Source organism: Anser anser (assembly GCF_964211835.1).
Source record: "Anser anser genome assembly, chromosome: 4".
In the NCBI taxonomy this organism is placed as follows: Eukaryota; Metazoa; Chordata; class Aves; order Anseriformes; family Anatidae; genus Anser; species Anser anser.
In genome coordinates, this window is record NC_139724.1 from 5,856,416 (window position 1) to 5,873,015 (window position 16,600).

The following is a 16,600-nucleotide window of genomic DNA, read 5'->3' on the forward strand; positions in this document are numbered from 1 at the left end:
GCCTCTCTGAGCGACCAGTTCCAGTGCCTCACCACCCTCTGATTGAGGAATTTCTTCCTAATGTTCTTCCTAAGAATTTCTTCCTTCTCCCCTCTTTTAGTTTAAAGCCAAAAAAAAGTTTAGTTTCCCCCTTGCCCTGTCATTATCTGACTGAGCAAAAAGTTGCTCTCCATCTTTCTTATGAGCCCCTTTTAAGTATTGAAAAGTTGCAATGAGGTCACTCCAGAGTCTTCTCTTCTTTAGGCTGTTTAGGCTGAACAGCCCCTGCTCTCTCAGCCTTTCTTCATAGGAGACATGGCAGCATCTATCTACAAATCCAAAGATGAAAGCCAAAAGAAATTGCCTTATGTAAAGAAAATACACCTTACCCCTCCACTGCAAAAATCCACAATGACATCTCCAGGCTTGGCGAGCTTTTTCACAGCTGCTACCAAATTATTCAATTGCTGCTGTTTCCTCAGAGCCCGATCGCTAGACATCTTTCCTGGGGATGACAGAGAAAATGCCTAAACAGTGATAAACAGTTCTCAACGTTGATAATTTTAAATGGGTAACAGCTAAGCATTGGAAATCTGAAATTTATGACTGACACTAAAAAACGAACACTTGGGCTTCCAAAAAAATCCATTTTGAGCTAAATTTAAAAATATTAGATAGAGTTTTCTTAACATCTTTAGCACAGTTAAAGCCTTCCAACTCTTGCTGTTAATGTATCCTTAGGAACAGACCTGTGTAAACTGGAAGAAGCGTACATATAAAAAAAATCAAATGAGCCTAAGCTCCAGCATGATGATATTCCAAACCTGTGAATCATGCCCAGAAAGAGAGCTCAAACCCATTCACAATACTTGTTGCCAAAATAAATCCCTACACTATCCTTAGGCATCTTGTTTCAAGAAGTCTCACTCTTTCTCCTGTTAACTTCCGTATTAAGCAGCTCAGTTTATTTAAACGACTATCTGTGCAACAAGGTGCTTCTTAAAATGACCACTCCTGTACAGCTTTTCATAGCATCTGTAACACAACCAAAAATGGAAAAAACATTAATTTCTTTCAAATGTGCTTGATAAAGTCCAAAATGCAGTTTCTTAGTTGTAATGAAACGGACTAGACAGCAGCAAGAGGTGGGACTGCACCTCAGGCCGGTAAACCTGAGCTGCCCAAACAGCTCGGTGTGGACAGTGACACCAGCACTGCTATGACAGCTCTTTATTTAGGGCAGGCTAGCCTTCCAAGGCGAAGAACGGTAGCAGGGACATAGCTCCTGGTCAATACTGAATCAAATTTCAAGTTCAGCTAAGAACAGAATAGGTTTTCCAAAAGCATGGTAAAAGTATCGGAGTATTTTGTTTGACAGAATTCAGTGTGGGCTTATCCTTTGAACCTCAAAGCACACAGTCCCTTCCTTAGAAATACACCATGAAGATAAAAGGTCAGCTCTTGTCCTCCCAAAGGAGTTTGAACACAGCAAATTTTCCCTTATAAGCCTAGGTGGCTTCATTTACATTCGGCCTGTTTTAACAAGGGTTGGTTCTTACAAACATTATCTTAAAAATAAATAAATACACAAATAATAAAAATAAATAAATAAAAAACCCCACACAATCAACTTTGACATTCACAATTTTTCTTTCCTTCTTTCTATTTGGTGAAAACAAGCAATGGAAGTACTTAAAGCTCATTCACGATACAAAGATGCAAGTCCCCTTGATGGAAAGCTTTCAGAATTCAACTCACCCTGAGCTCAAGTTAACTCTGCAATTAAAGTAATGGGGTTCATTGTAAATACTTTTTTCCCTTGGTAACTTTTGTATAACACTGTCTTATAGCTGCTTTCAACTTTAAATCTTCTTAATTGCCAGAGAGACCAGGGAGACAATTTCGTTTCCAGTTTCTGCGTCTCAACACACATTAGCAGAAATGTTCTGAACCATTTTGCTGCTGAGACTGAAGGACAGACCACACCTGTCAAGCAACAAACAGCACAAACATCCAGGCACACAAAAGCTCTTAATTGCCTTATCCAGCTGCTCTGTCCTTATTCCCTGACCCCAAGGTTTTCCTGAGGGGCCTGGATTCATCAGTATCAAGTATACCTCCTGAAAAACACCACCAAATTTTCATACCGCGCAAAGTCAGCAATTAGGCCCTGGTGTCACTAAAGTCAAAACCTAAAACGCTAACAGGTTTCATCAGCAACAGATCCATTACCTAGTCTTCAGTTAGATGACCTCCTAAGCGCTAAGTTAATAAGAAGTAGGTTAAAAAATATCAGCCTATAGCCTTTAAAAACTCCCTGAAAATCAACTCTTCATGGTTACCAACAAACAAGGCTTCACCCTAACTCTACAAATTCTTCTCACTAAGTAGAATACATTCCCTTGGAAGACAGAAAACCAAGCTCCAATCAATAGGCCTTTTGTCTACCTCTATATTTCGAACGCGGTAGCTAGAATTACAGCAAGCCAGCCAGCTGTGACATGGCCTGTAGAGAAGGTTAACATGGGCACACTAGTCCTTTGTTTTGGCAAACACGTAATAAATTCAACTAAAACTTCTATGTCTAAAAATACTACAACTCAGTGTGTATTTCTCAAGCCCTGTAATGGTAAATAATGCTAATCGCTGTCTTCAAGAATAATAAGAAAGAAGGTATCTTGACAGTTTAGCCTGACAAGGCGAAACCTTGAACAACGTGACCTTTTCCTACAATAAAGGCCACTGTAAAGTGCTTTGTTCCCTTTGCAAGAACTCAACTGACATATTGCCATACAGTCCCAGAAAGATTTATTTTCATTTTTGATTAATTGTCAAGATGAAAATACTTTATTTGAATTCACAAATCCAGCATTACCCTTAATTCAGCCCTTGTCAAGCAGGGCATTAAAGTGTCTACGGCACGTACAGGTCTTACATTTTGGCACACAGAAATGTAATTTTTCAGCAGACAAACACTCCTCTATTTTTATATTACCTTTTGTCAGTGTTCAAGTTCATATAATCCTTCAGCCCTCATATAATACTTCCTTATTTCTCAAGTTAAATTTGAAAAGCCACTCAAGTTTCCTTAAACAAGCAAAATCCAAATATCATCTCTAAGGCCTTATCCTTATTCAGCTTTGAAGTCGTAACACAGCACAACATAATATACAGCTACCAAAACATGGATATAAACACATAATGCATAGATTCCATTACATGTAGCAGAATGTTACATAGTTCTCATTTTAGCACGTTCTTTTAATTGGGTTTTCCACAAACCTCAGCTAACCAATTCAAATGATAATGTGAAAACCTACTTTTCACTGAAACGCAGTGAATAGAGCATATTTATTGCTATATTGCTTGGCTAGACTTGATCGTAGTACAGCCAAAAGGCTCAGTAACTATAAAGCAAATACCAACATAGTTGTTTGTTTTTTACTAACCAAAATGAGTTTTTCTGAAACCAATGTTGTTGTTTTTCTTCTGTCAGTTACTTATAATTCAGCATATTCTGATTGTTTCTTAATACTCAGCTCCTACACCCTTCACCTTGATGACGCTATCATCTCCTGCTATGCTATTTTTGGTTCCTGTTGGGGGACAAGTGGGGGCTGTTTGCTTGTTTGTTTTGGGGATGCTTGTCGTGCTGTCGCATTATGTTTTTTTTTCCCTTTTTTTTTTTTTTAAGTATAGTACTTGTAAGATTAATATACTGTATAGTGGTTTCCATGCAACTCCTAGAAAAAGCAGAATTCAAACAGATGAAGGATGCCAGCTCAGCTAATATTTATTTATGAAGAAATATTCTTACTAGCCAGAAATAGTAATAGAATAGTATAGAATAGTATTATAGTACACAACAGTATTAACCTTATTTAAAAGAACTTGCCAAATCCTGCAATAAACGCAATCAGTAAAGACAATAACTGTGCTGGATAGTGACATAGAAAAACAGTCAGATACTCAAAAAAAGGTTTCTGTTTTTGAAGCCTCACAAAGTATCAAATAGGTCTGCATCCAAAGCTGGAAATGGTGTTTTATTGAAGGCAAAACTACAGCAAACCTTAGTATTTTTTTCCATTTCATTTTTCTGATCTTGCTGCCTTTCCAAAGCAGTGTGCAGGTGGGGACATGCTTTTTGGTTCTGCAGAACATCTCAAACTATAATTAGATATGAAGACAGATGGGCCAGAGATCTCCACAGACTAGGAGAACTAAACGCGCTGTTTCAAGAGGCACGTCCATAAGTTGCAGCAAAAAGATGTAGTTATACAAGGCGATGCCACCTGAACTGGCTCTTGAAGTGGTAACAGCCCCATACTGCAGCAACAAACCCAAGCTACTTTGTCTCTAATACTGCTTTGGGGATCCTCAGCTAGTTTCTTTGTCAGGTGCTATACTGCACCTTATTAAGCAGTGGTCTCCTTTACTGCTTATTCATGCATGCCCTAGTGGTGCATCCATGTTTACACAGTACAGGAATGCCTTGATTCCTCCTTGACTTTCTCTAGGCACTGTGAAAGCGTCCCACAAAGCAAACGAGCATTTTAGCACAGAACAAAATGGTCTCATACTTACAAAGACTGCTGTTTGTAACCATTCTTGCAGTTTTCCTTACAGCTATGACCAAAGTCCTCAAAGTGTAAATCACTTCCTCTAATTAACCAGGTAGGAATTCTTACATAAAAATCAGACTAGGAAAAAGACAGACTTTACTACTTTTACCACCAAGGCATAACATTGGGTATCCTTTTCTCTAATTCTGGAGATAACATAAAAGAATCGTAAGGTACAGCCAAAACGGAGATTGCAGCTGAGCTGACAACTTTTGCACTGAACAGTTTTTGATACAAAATGTTAGTAAAGCATAAGGTTTACAGCACTTCTCTATGTAATGATGGAGCATAATCTGTCGCCTTTTTTTTTAATTCTCAGAGAAATATGAGTCCATTCTATTATACTTCATTTATCTTGCTTGTTTAGACGTTAAACCTTGTGTTTAATCAGATATAAGATCAGATAGGTTGGGGTTAATATTGACTCATTTGCTCTTCCAAACATAAACATATGGAAATTGTTATTCTGTTTTTTCTTACCACTCACTGGATACATGTATGTGTGGTATATATATGTGTGATATTTATATATAATATTATATATATATATTTTATATATATATATATTAAGCAAAATAATGTAGACATTCAACACTGGTTAACAGAGGTACACTAGAAATACTCCAGTGTCTCATGCCTTTTCGGCTTGGACTTCCTGCATAGGCTTAACTTGATTTCCTCTTCAGATAGTTTTCCCATTTATTTAATTTCAAAAGTTAACTGAGTTGGGTCAAGTAATAATATTTAAACATAAAAATAAAATCTGACTGACTGCACACTGTCATAAATTCTGCATCAGAATTTTAATGCATTAATCCTATCAGGGAATATCCTAGGAACTTCTTTACCACAGACAAGCAAAACAGAGAGTGAGTGAATAATAAGAACTAGTAACATTCACTGAAAAACTGAGTTTTTATTACTGTTTTACATACCTCACCTTCATTTCTGAACTCCCTCTCCATTCACACTTGGAAAAATAAGCTATGAACTAAAAGATTCAGGGGGAACGCTGTACTGCAGATCAGGTTGCAATGGAAGAAAAACTCATTTTCCTCTATTTTTAATATTAACATTTTTATAAATTAACTTGTTCTTCAATATGCCTGTTTCAAACACACAAAGTCATCCCACTGCCCAGTGTGGTTTTTTTTGTTTGTTTTGTTTTTGTTTTTGTTTTTTTTTTGTGGTTTTTTAATCAACAGAAGTAATCAGCAACCAGTACTGATGGTTTTTTTTTTTTGCCCTTTTTTTTTTGTCCCAAGTGAATGTTTATCAAAACATATTCTGGATCTATGAAGTTTGGAAACACCCCGTAAGACTTGCATGCCTTTACTTGCTGGTAACAGGGCATGTCAGTGCTTTCTTTTTAAGAGATATAACAGGTATATATGCTGTTTCAGCACCTTCATGCATTCCTAAAGGCAGCAATGCATGTTAAAAGGAAGAGAACTGCTATTAGGTAGTCTTGGCATACTGTTTATTTAACTTTTCCTATCAGATCCTGGATATTTTCATTGTTACTTTGTGTCTTCGCTTTTCCAGTTCAGCACAACAGTAATCAGCTTTTCAGGAAAGTTGTTGGGGTTTTTTTGTGTGTTTGTTTTTTAGACTTTCGAGAAGGATGAGACTAATAGATTGACAAAAATCATTATTCGTTGCCCAGTCTTGCTGCTGTCATGAGTAGATAGCTGGTCTGTGCTGTGCAGTTTACAAAGTGTCACTCTTCCTTCTGCAAAGCCCAGACTTTGCAGGCTTGAATGTCCCAGGCAGGTCCACGAGAACTAACAGCATTCATGAAGTTAACTAATGTGCACACGTGTACAATAGGGCCCTCAGCATTCACTGGAAAACAAACCAAACCAAAACCAAACCAAACCAAAAAAGAAAAACCAACATCAATCCCAAATGTCACAAAAAGTCTACAAACTATCCTCCTGGATAATGCATAGCATGCACTTTCAGTCAACAGATGAGGCCAGAAAAGATAACCTCAGAGTCTACATCATTTTTCCACTATAGAAACGCTTTTATGATCAAGCGTGGTGATATCGTAGCTACAGTCAAGGGAGTAAGAGAAGAGAAGGCAACAAATCATAGTTTAAAATATTTAGATAGAGGGCAGTAACAAGAAGGACAGAAAGGCAGCTGAACTCCACAAGAACATTTTATTGGTTTTTAGATAACAGTACCTTCCTCCTGATCTTACTAACCTATCTGCTCTTTATTAAGGCAAGCTTTGTAAAACAGTTTTATCATTTCAGGCATAAAAAAATAATATTTATATTAAGTTTTTAGACTTATATAGGTCAACAGATGTCAGTAAAATGAAATGAAAATTAATGCAGGGCTCTCCCTGCACGTAGCAGTTCTACTTATAAAAGCGCTGTTGTTGTTGTTGTTTTTTTTTAGTGTTTTTGTTTGTTTTTACCAATTGTGGAAGGATTTTGTTTTGTTCTTTAGCAGTTGGTATATTTAAAAGTGATGCCCTGAGTATTCAACTAAAAGGAATCTAGACACAGACAGCTAACATTTTACACATCTTATCTAGGATTTATGCTACTTAAAAACTTTTATACTGGATTATGAAGGCTCTAGATGTACTCAAATTAATGAATGTTATCCACGCTAGTATGTACTTGTTAGAACCATGCTTACCGCTAAGTTTTTCATACTATAATATTGCCAACAGCATGCTTTAGAAACACCATGTATCACTGCCTCTCCCAAAACACTAGGGCAGTTCTAAAATTGTGAGCTACTACACATTTAAGCTAGCTGACTGTGCACTCTGTTCATCTGTTTACTCATTCTGAAGCCTTGAGATTCATATTTTCCAAGCTATTTTTCCAGAATCCCAGAGGTTAGGAAATTGCTTTGTTTTAAAAAGAAAGCAGGCAATTTTATACAAACCATGGGATTTTAAGGAAGATGCCAAACGCTGTGTCATGACAGAACTGTGAGAAGATGCACGGCATTTACCCTTCCTCTACTTCCTTTTCTCTCCTTTCCCCATATGTTGCTTCTCCTTCACTCCTGTTTTCTCCTTCATCTTTCTGCATTACATTCACTTCTTTAGCATCAAAATGCTATAAAGAGAACTCAGTGTTTTCTGAATTCACCAGCAGTTCCAAGTTGTAAGCTTCCCCTGCCGGACTGCATAACCTCCCGAGTCCCTTCCAACCTGACTTACGTTACAAGTCTATGGAATAGGTATGTCACAGGCAGTAGCAATGCTAAATATCTTGCTCAAAAAGCAGGCGTCAGAGCAAACACAGTATGGCAGGCAGATTTGTAACAGCCTTACTTTAAATTTACATCTATGCAAATATGATCAGAAGGAAATTAAGTGACTCTGGGATGCAACTTTCATATCAAGACCATGTCCATCTCTCTTCTTATTTGCCTAAATTTTGTAGGATCTTACAACCAAGATTGTAAAAGTTAACAAACCAAGTAATCCATAAACTTGTGTGTGCAGGGGTTACTCAAAATTGAATGCACATGTCACAGTAGTTCCAAAGTCATAAATAATCCCTCCACGGCACATTTCTTTTAAATACTGAGAACGGTATTAGTTTTTAATAAGCTTAAGCTCTAGGAAAGAAAGCAAACTTTTTAAAAGAGAGACCCATAAACTACTGGGACCTGCAATAACATGTTCAAGCAAGCAGGCAAGCAGAAGTAACTAACACTGAAAAACTATACATATATAAGACTTATTAGTTGATTTTTGGTTTAAAAAGTATGAATGAAAGTATTCCAAATATTATGCTAAACAGCTGCAAAACGTTCACGTTCAAATGCACTTACAAGTGTAACAGCTCTGCGATAGAATAATCAAATAAAAATAAAACTGAAAGATACCTAGCTCTTCAATTATTACTATTTCTTAAACCTTTTAATTTAATTCTTCTTTTTAAGGAGAAAATTCAAAGCCCATGGTGTAAGCAACCTCTGCTGTAAACAAACTGCCAGTCTTAAGACCAATACACTTGACTGTTCTTTTCTTTTTTCAACTTCAACCACCAGCAGAACATTCTGCATCAAAGGGTGTAGCTGATCTGGACAAAAAAAAAAAAAGTAGTTGCAAGAAAATATGCTTTTAATACTCTCATACTTACGGTGAAATGCATCTGTATGTATACAAAACCTATGCAGTAATCATGCCCTACTTAGCAGTGTATAAACCTCATGCTTCCCTACCAAGCTCTGGTGAATCCACCCCAAGTTTAGCTAACTTAATATTAAATATATTCAACTTTTTTTTTCCTGTTCTTAAGTGTAGACTAATATCTGACAAGACTAGGAATGCTGCTGTGCAATTTTTCACTGAAGGAACAACAAAAAAAGTTCAATAATTTGGTATTACTTTGATTGGATATATTAAGAAAATATTATTCTTCAAAATTATTGGATGACCTTATTAGCTTCACTAAGTTAACAGCAGCTTACTGCCTTCAGTGATAGAAAGAGCAGGATGGTTCGTATTTGAGGCACAAACAGCATTAACCACTTAAGTACTATCCCATATAAACTTGTATAACCCGCAACTTAACTGCTGCTTTTATGGAAGGCCAGAGGTGTTTTGCTAGTAACAGCAATAGCAGCAACATTAGGAAACAAGCAAAAACAACCAACTACTGCCCCTAGGAGTAAAAGCAATAGAAAAAAGACACTTTTTTTTTTTTTTAAGAACATCCTAATTTTTATGCTGTAAAGGTTACAAAACTGTCCAAGGTTGTGCATGACAATAGCACAATCTGAAGCTAAAAATCAAAATTTTTGATGATTAGAACCAAACCAAACTCTATGCACCTTACATACAGCATTTGACATGCAGGTTATTTGCGCTAGCTACATCTCCTCTGTTTACTCTACTCACTCATTTCATATTTAAACTTCCACTGTCTTTCCCTTCTTCCACTGTGCGTTACTGAATGTCACTTCTACCAAATGGTCTCCCTTTACCCACCTTTCCTCAGATTTTTTTTCCTTACCCCTTTACCTTCCCTAGTGTCTTCAACTCACCTGCTCACATCACGCAGCATCTCATTTTATCACATTTCTCCTGTCCTCACTGTGCCTCCCCTGTTGCTGCTTTTTTTCCATTCTCTTACTACGCCTAAGCAGTCAGACCTTTTGCCTTTACCTTTCACTCCTTACCTGTCTAAACCACATATCACTTACAGCAGGGAACTTGTGTAAGAGACGTGACAAGGAAGAAAAGCACATCGGTACAAACCTTGAACTCAAAGATGATAAAACTTTCAGGGGAGAATAGAGGAAAGGGAAAAGCAAACTCTGCTTTGCTTAATAGTGTAACTAGGTCTCTAACCTCAAAAGGAATGCTGGTTTGCCTACACACAATATAATGTCAAATCTCAGCAACATCTAGGCCTATGAGATAGGGGCTGCTTGCTTTCTGCAAAATTTCTTCAGATTAAGTCATCACTGCCTGACAACAAAACAAGAATCAAGTGGTATCTTTATCTATCGCAAGCCTAATATCCTGATTGGCAGCTACCGTCTCGCTGAGAAGGGGGAGCTGCTAATTCCTGCTGAATTCAGTGCTCAGCAGGGGCTAAGAGTGGCTGTCTCTACCAGAAACTGGAGAGCTGCTTCCCCAGCAGGAACCAGAGATGGGCCCCTGCCGAGGTCAGAACAAAGGCCAGAAGCCCCTGCCGTTCAGCCTCACAGCTGTTCCGCAGGATCTTGCCTCCGGGGAGCCAACTCTTGGATGTTAAGTAGCAGCCTAGTCACGGTGCATACAGGAACACAGCGGATTGCCCTCTCTGAGCTCCTTAGGCTGAATATTGGAAAAGGTAAGAGCTAAGTGGCTCTGTGCCACTTAGGGAGCAGTGAATCACAGGTACGTGAAGCATCGACTGAAAGACACCTTCTGATATGTATTGTGTCATTAATTACCACCGTAGCTCCTAAATAAGCACATAAATATTATTTGGATGCTTGTCTCTGATTTGCCTATCACTAAGAGGAGAAAGCCTGAACTAATAAATCAGAAACAGGAAAAGTTGGTTTAAGAGACAGACGTGATTCATTTGGCCCCTTTGCGGCAAGCAATTCTGAACAGCTGGCTGCTGGACAAACAGCATTACTTCTAGCTCAACTTTACACATCATGCCTGTTTACTGAACAGAGGTTAATGTCTGTAGGAATCCCTCCAAAACACTTATCCTGATGATAAGGAATTTCCCATACTGCAAAGGGTTTGATGACCAATTCATAACTCATTGACATTTTAATAAACAAGCAACCACATTTCAAAACAACTGGATCTGAATCCTAAATGAAGCCATTCTAGTTGCACGTGGAAAGGTCAAATTTATATTTCTACCTTGTCTTATCTACACTGCAATTATCATGGCACTTATAGCTTGATCCTATATAAATCTGGAATTTATGAAAATTTTAGTAAATTCAATCCATTTTACCGCATAAAATGAATGCCTCTGGTGTTCATGTGGTTTATGTTAGTTAAAAGGGCTGAAAAAAAACATTCAAGAGTTCATAGGAAATACAGGAATTACACTACTCCATCATAAGGTTTTAATTCAGTAATTGTAACTGTTTGACCACTTAACTGTTTTCCTTTCATTTCTCTCTCTCTCTTTTTTTTTTAACTTCATTTTTCTAAGCCCAGTTTGGGGAAAAAAGTCGAAATGAACTTCAGGTCAGACAGTAAGCACAACTAAATTCGTTGACTAACTACCTAATTAGAATGTTTTCTACACAGCTTTAAAGTGGATCATCAGACTTGGATAAGCGTTCTTTGAATCTCTGGTGTCTAATGTTAGTATCTGCTTTAGCCAGGTTACCAGTCTGTAAATTCTGACCACCAGCATTCAAATTTGTATAACCTCCAGAACTGCATTCTATAAGAAATAAACTTTTGTTGTAAGAAGTACGTCTGACGGACTGTGGGGAAAAAATAAATAAATGTGTTTTTCAGTTAGCACTTCTCTTTCCATAGCCTTTTCCCTCCACTCCTTTCTCATATAAAGAGCTCAAAGTAAGTACACCAAAAGCAGGTGGAGATGCCAGTCCTTTAGCCATGACTAAGCTCTTGTCACCGAATGCGGGCAGCGCAGCTTTGAAAGTAGCATAGCACATCTAAGTATTGTTAGCCCTTCCATACCATTATGGTACTCTTGGTAAACAGCCTGGGTCAGAATGAACACGTACTTCAGCACTGTCAGCTTTCCCTTTGGGAAGCTCTGTATCGTCTGGATTTGCATAGTTGTAGAGATAACACCTGGCCAAACAATAGAAGTTCATTAGTGACAAATACTATTTACTGAACACTTTATGATAAAAGGATTATGACATTAAACCATCCGGGGGGGGGGGGGGAATGTTTTTCCCAAGTGGTAACCAACATGCAGACAGTAACACTTTACATCAAATTTAGAAGAAAACGTTATAATTCATTACATTTTAATGCATTTTGGAAGTACTACACATCAGGAAAAATGCCCCTCTATTAACATAGAAGTAGTGGGTTATGCTACTTAGCACTTATTCACAAATAGACGCATCCTTAGAAGATTTTCAGAACAAATGTAAAATACCAGTTAAACTCAGACAATTTGGGTATATCTATTCAGAAAGCTGCCTAAAGATAGAAAATATTTTAACTACAGTTAATCCAGTGTAAGATCACTTCAGAAACACTGCTGAAGAACTAATTGCACATACAGTTCTCCAATAAAGCATAAATGCCAAAATTGAGACTTGAGATTTTGCTCATTGACAAATGAGCAAAAAGAGTCTTTCCCTACTGATTTTAAATGGGACAAATGCAACTGCAGTTTGCAAAGGCTGTCACAGTTAACTCATTTTCCTAAAATCCAAAGCAACAGCAAAATAAGCTTCCAAGGCAATGAATGTTTGCAATAGGCGCTTCCTGCCCAACCAATGATTCTAATAACAAAAAACAACTCCATTTATTTGTGCATTAAGCAGCTTTTTGCAGGGTGGCCTTCTGTATTATTCTTTCATAGTTTATGAAAGCAAATAGCCAGGAAAATCCATAAATCCCTTCAACCACCTCTGAAACGGAGACCGCAATTTAAATGGAAAAGGAAGTTAATGAAACTGTGGGCACCAGCCCAGTAGTCTACTACAATCCCCTAGGCCTTACTTTTAAAGAACATCAGGAAACAAAGACATGATTCATTTGGCCCTTGTGTAGCAAGCAACTCTGACCAGCTGGCTGTTGGACAAACAGTAGTACTTTCAGCTTAACTTTAGACTTCATGTCTGTTTACTGTACAAACTATCACCATATTTAAGGCCATCAAACTAAACACTAAGGTCATCCATAAACTTATCTTCAGCATGGAAACTCTGTATTAATTAATTTAGAGGAGGAAACATATGATAGTATCTTCCTGCTCTTTCTGTCAACACCGCATTCTTTGCAGAAGTGAAAACATCAGTGCGTTCCTTTCCTCTAACTCCCGATGTATTTTAATTACTTTATTATACTTGAACAAAATGAGACAAACGGTTTTAAGGTGATGGAAGGAGACAGAAAATTTAGATAGCATGGACTGTAGGCACTCAAACAGCTTGCTGAATTTCTATAAATACTTTAGGACTTGATCTGAAGCCAACAGAAACTAAAAAAATTATAAACTCTTTTCCAGCAGAAACTCATCAACTCAGACTTCAGTCAACTAAACAAAGACCCGAGCTAAGGTAACATCTGCCTTCAAAACCTTTAAAAGAAAACATATCTCCAACTAATTGCCAGAAGGCAGGTTCACCAAAACATCTGCCTTACTGAACAAAGCATGTATGATGAAAATAACACGTGTAAATAATAAAAATGTGAGATAGTTCAAGAGCAGTATAGAATATAAAACTAAAACATTTGAGAAACAAGCAAATCTTTGCAGGGAGTTGTGTAGAAAATGGTACGCTCATACAAACTTTATAAGTTGGTAGAGTGTCAAAGGAGTCAAAGGCTAGAAAATGCACCAAGAAAAGAACACAACAAATCATCACAGCAAAAGATTTTTGGAAGAGACCTCTGGAGGTCTTCTGGTACAACCTCCTGCTCAAATTAGAGCTGTCATCAACAGTTGGTCAAGCCAAGCCAGGTCTTAAAAGAATGGCTCAGCAGTGCCTCTGCTAAGAAACTAATTCTTAGACATAAAATCTCATATATATATATATATATATATATATACACACACACACATATAAACATACATATTTCTGATAACTGTGGCAATGCTTTGCATCATTTACACATGAAGATCCTCAAAAGTCACTATATAGAAGTGGAAAATAAAAGATACTATTTGAAGTTATTTAACTTTTAAAGACATACGGATAACTTACACAAAAGTAAAGCCACTTTGGGCATCACTTCCTCCTTAGAATTTCTTCCTTTATATAAAATGTTAAATTATTAAGTTTTTATTTTCTCAGGGAAGCCAGTCATCAAATATTGATCTAATACAGTTAATAATATAATACCCAGCTACTTATAACTATTCGAGTCAAGGAAACCAAGTCACATTTTTGTCAGAAAGACGAGAATACAAACTACTCAGAATATTCAACCTCAACCGTGCCCCCACTATCACAGCTAAGATCAAGAAAAAAATCCAGAGCGATGGCAACATAAGGCTTAAAAAAGCTGCCGTAACATAGGGACGCTTTACTTCTGCATGGACATCTATGGGAGCATTTCGTTTGGAAAAGACCTCTAAGATCATCTAGCCCAACCTTTAACCTAGCACTGCCAAGTTTACCCTTAAAACCATGTCACTAAGCTCTACATCTACACATCCTGTGAATACCTCCAGGGATGGTGACTGAACCACTTCCCTGGGCAGTCTGTTCCAATGCTTCACAACCCTTTTAGTGAAGAAATGTTTCCTAAATCCAACCTAAACCTCCCCTGGAGCAAATTAAGGCCATTTCCTCTTGTCCCGTCACTTGGTGCTTGGGAGAAGAGACCAATGCCCACCTCACTATAGCCTCCTTTAAGGTATATCACATTTAACATCACATGCTCCCATGATATTTCAGACTAATTCTCCAAATGCTTCTGCCCTTGTATACAAAATACAAAGCAAGCATTGAAAGGAGAGTGATGTAAATAGACATTGTGAGCAAAGTCCCCTCAAGGCCAAGGACATAAAACTGTCTGACTGTAACTACTACAGACACAGCGTGGCACAAAGCCTAACCTACAGAGGAAAGTGTCATTGATCAGATCAATACTGTTATACAGATATAATCCTTTGAATGGGCACTTCTGGTATAAGAGTTAGATCATTTTGACATTATTTTATCGGGACTATTTTATTTAGATTTAGCAACTTCTTGAGTAAACCAACCTGAAAAGGCACAAGGCCAGAACAACCAGCTCTATAGTGAATTACTTCGCAACTATAGGAAAAATGTTTGTTTTTTTTTCCTTACAATATGACAAAAATGTCTGTATGTAGAAGCATCTATGTAGAGATAAAGAGTTTATCAGAGCACCTCTTTGCATTTATACAAACTACTATGTACTGATTAATATACAGAAATGTGAAAAGATTATTCATAGGGGCATGTCCGTGAGACCAGGACCCTAATACCTTTTTTTTTTTTTTACTTAATAATTTAACACATTGAACTGAAGTGACTAAGATAAGTGATGTCCCCTTGCTCTCACATAAGCATTAGACCTTGCATTCAAGGCTCAACTATACAGGGCTCAGCTTTATCTGAAGCAATTCAGTGAAGCACTTTTAATTCTTACATACCTCATATTTCTAAAGAAGAAATTATTCAGAAGTTGGACCCTGTGATCTTTGTGGGTCCCTTCCAACTTGGGATAGTCTACGATTCTATGAACATAAATATTTTGAAGTATAACTTCAGTAGCAAACATTTAATCCCACATATTTCTGCTACCTATCCAGAGAAAACACTTCCAAGTTTAGATTTGTATAATGGTTTCCAAGAAATATATACAATGATTTTCCAAATCTATTCACTTTTTCTATAAATTATTTCTAATAACCCATGACACAACTTAAATAAGCTTAACCAATAAACATCTTTTGAAACAGCATTTAAAGCTGTAAAGACTGCCAGGCAAACTGTCAAAACACTAAAATCAGATGAAACAAAAACAAAGCAGAAATACATAGTTGGCTTGAATTGTATTTATAAAGAAATGCCTAAAACAACCTATAAAAGCAATTCAAGGGCTTAATCTAGAGATATGGCCTAGGAAACGCAATTACAAATTAGGATTTCAAAGCTCTGCTGCACAGACATACATGCTCAGAACAACCTTGAACCAAGCTTTATTGTTTCACAGTTTGCCATACAGTAATTTTAGTTTCCATTTAGATCAGTCAGTCTCTTTGCAATCAAATCTGAGTCTGTTATATAGCACAAACATTTATTCAGGTGACATTTGGTTTAAATGGGAAGTTCTTCTGAATGAACAATGCCAAAAAGCCACCTCACATTCTGTATTGATTTATTCTTTGTGATTATTCAGAAGTGACAGCACTTCTGAATACCATAACCTTCAAAAGAGTTTTCCCCTCATTTAGACATCCAAATAATCTTAACAGTTTTTTTTTTAAACTATGTTGAGAATCTGGCTACAGATTATTCACTCCTTACAATCTGTGCTCTTAACGATAGACACCCAAACTTTTGGAGCCCTTTGAAAGCAATTCATGTGTTCTGACTTTTTTGTTCCTATTTTAAAGAATTTGAGGGGGGTTTATTTCATCAACAGTCTCTACTCACTCCTACTTTCTTAATTTTTTAACATTATCATGCTCTCTGATCTGTTTAAACAGGGAAAGCAATCACCTTCTTTCATTACTTTCAATCCTTTTTTTCTGTTATTTTGAATCATCAGCATCTTTTCTGTGTTTAGAATAAATTTAGCTCTTTAGATTCTTGAGTGCTGGTTATCTGTAGTACCTTAACATGAAAACAGTTGA

General features: G+C 37.1%; 1 protein-coding gene across 4 annotated transcripts in view; it reads right to left on the reverse strand.

Annotated features, from left to right (window-relative positions):
* The window catches only part of GSTCD (glutathione S-transferase C-terminal domain containing), a 72,571-nt gene that overhangs the window by 15,189 nt on the left and 40,782 nt on the right, over window positions 1–16,600 (reverse strand). For all 4 annotated transcript variants that reach the window (XM_083835538.1, XM_083835537.1, XM_083835539.1 and 1 more), the window contains one exon: window positions 369–484. In XM_083835538.1, the coding sequence (XP_083691664.1) occupies window positions 369–484 (116 nt within the window). The remainder of the gene's footprint in view (window positions 1–368; window positions 485–16,600) is intronic.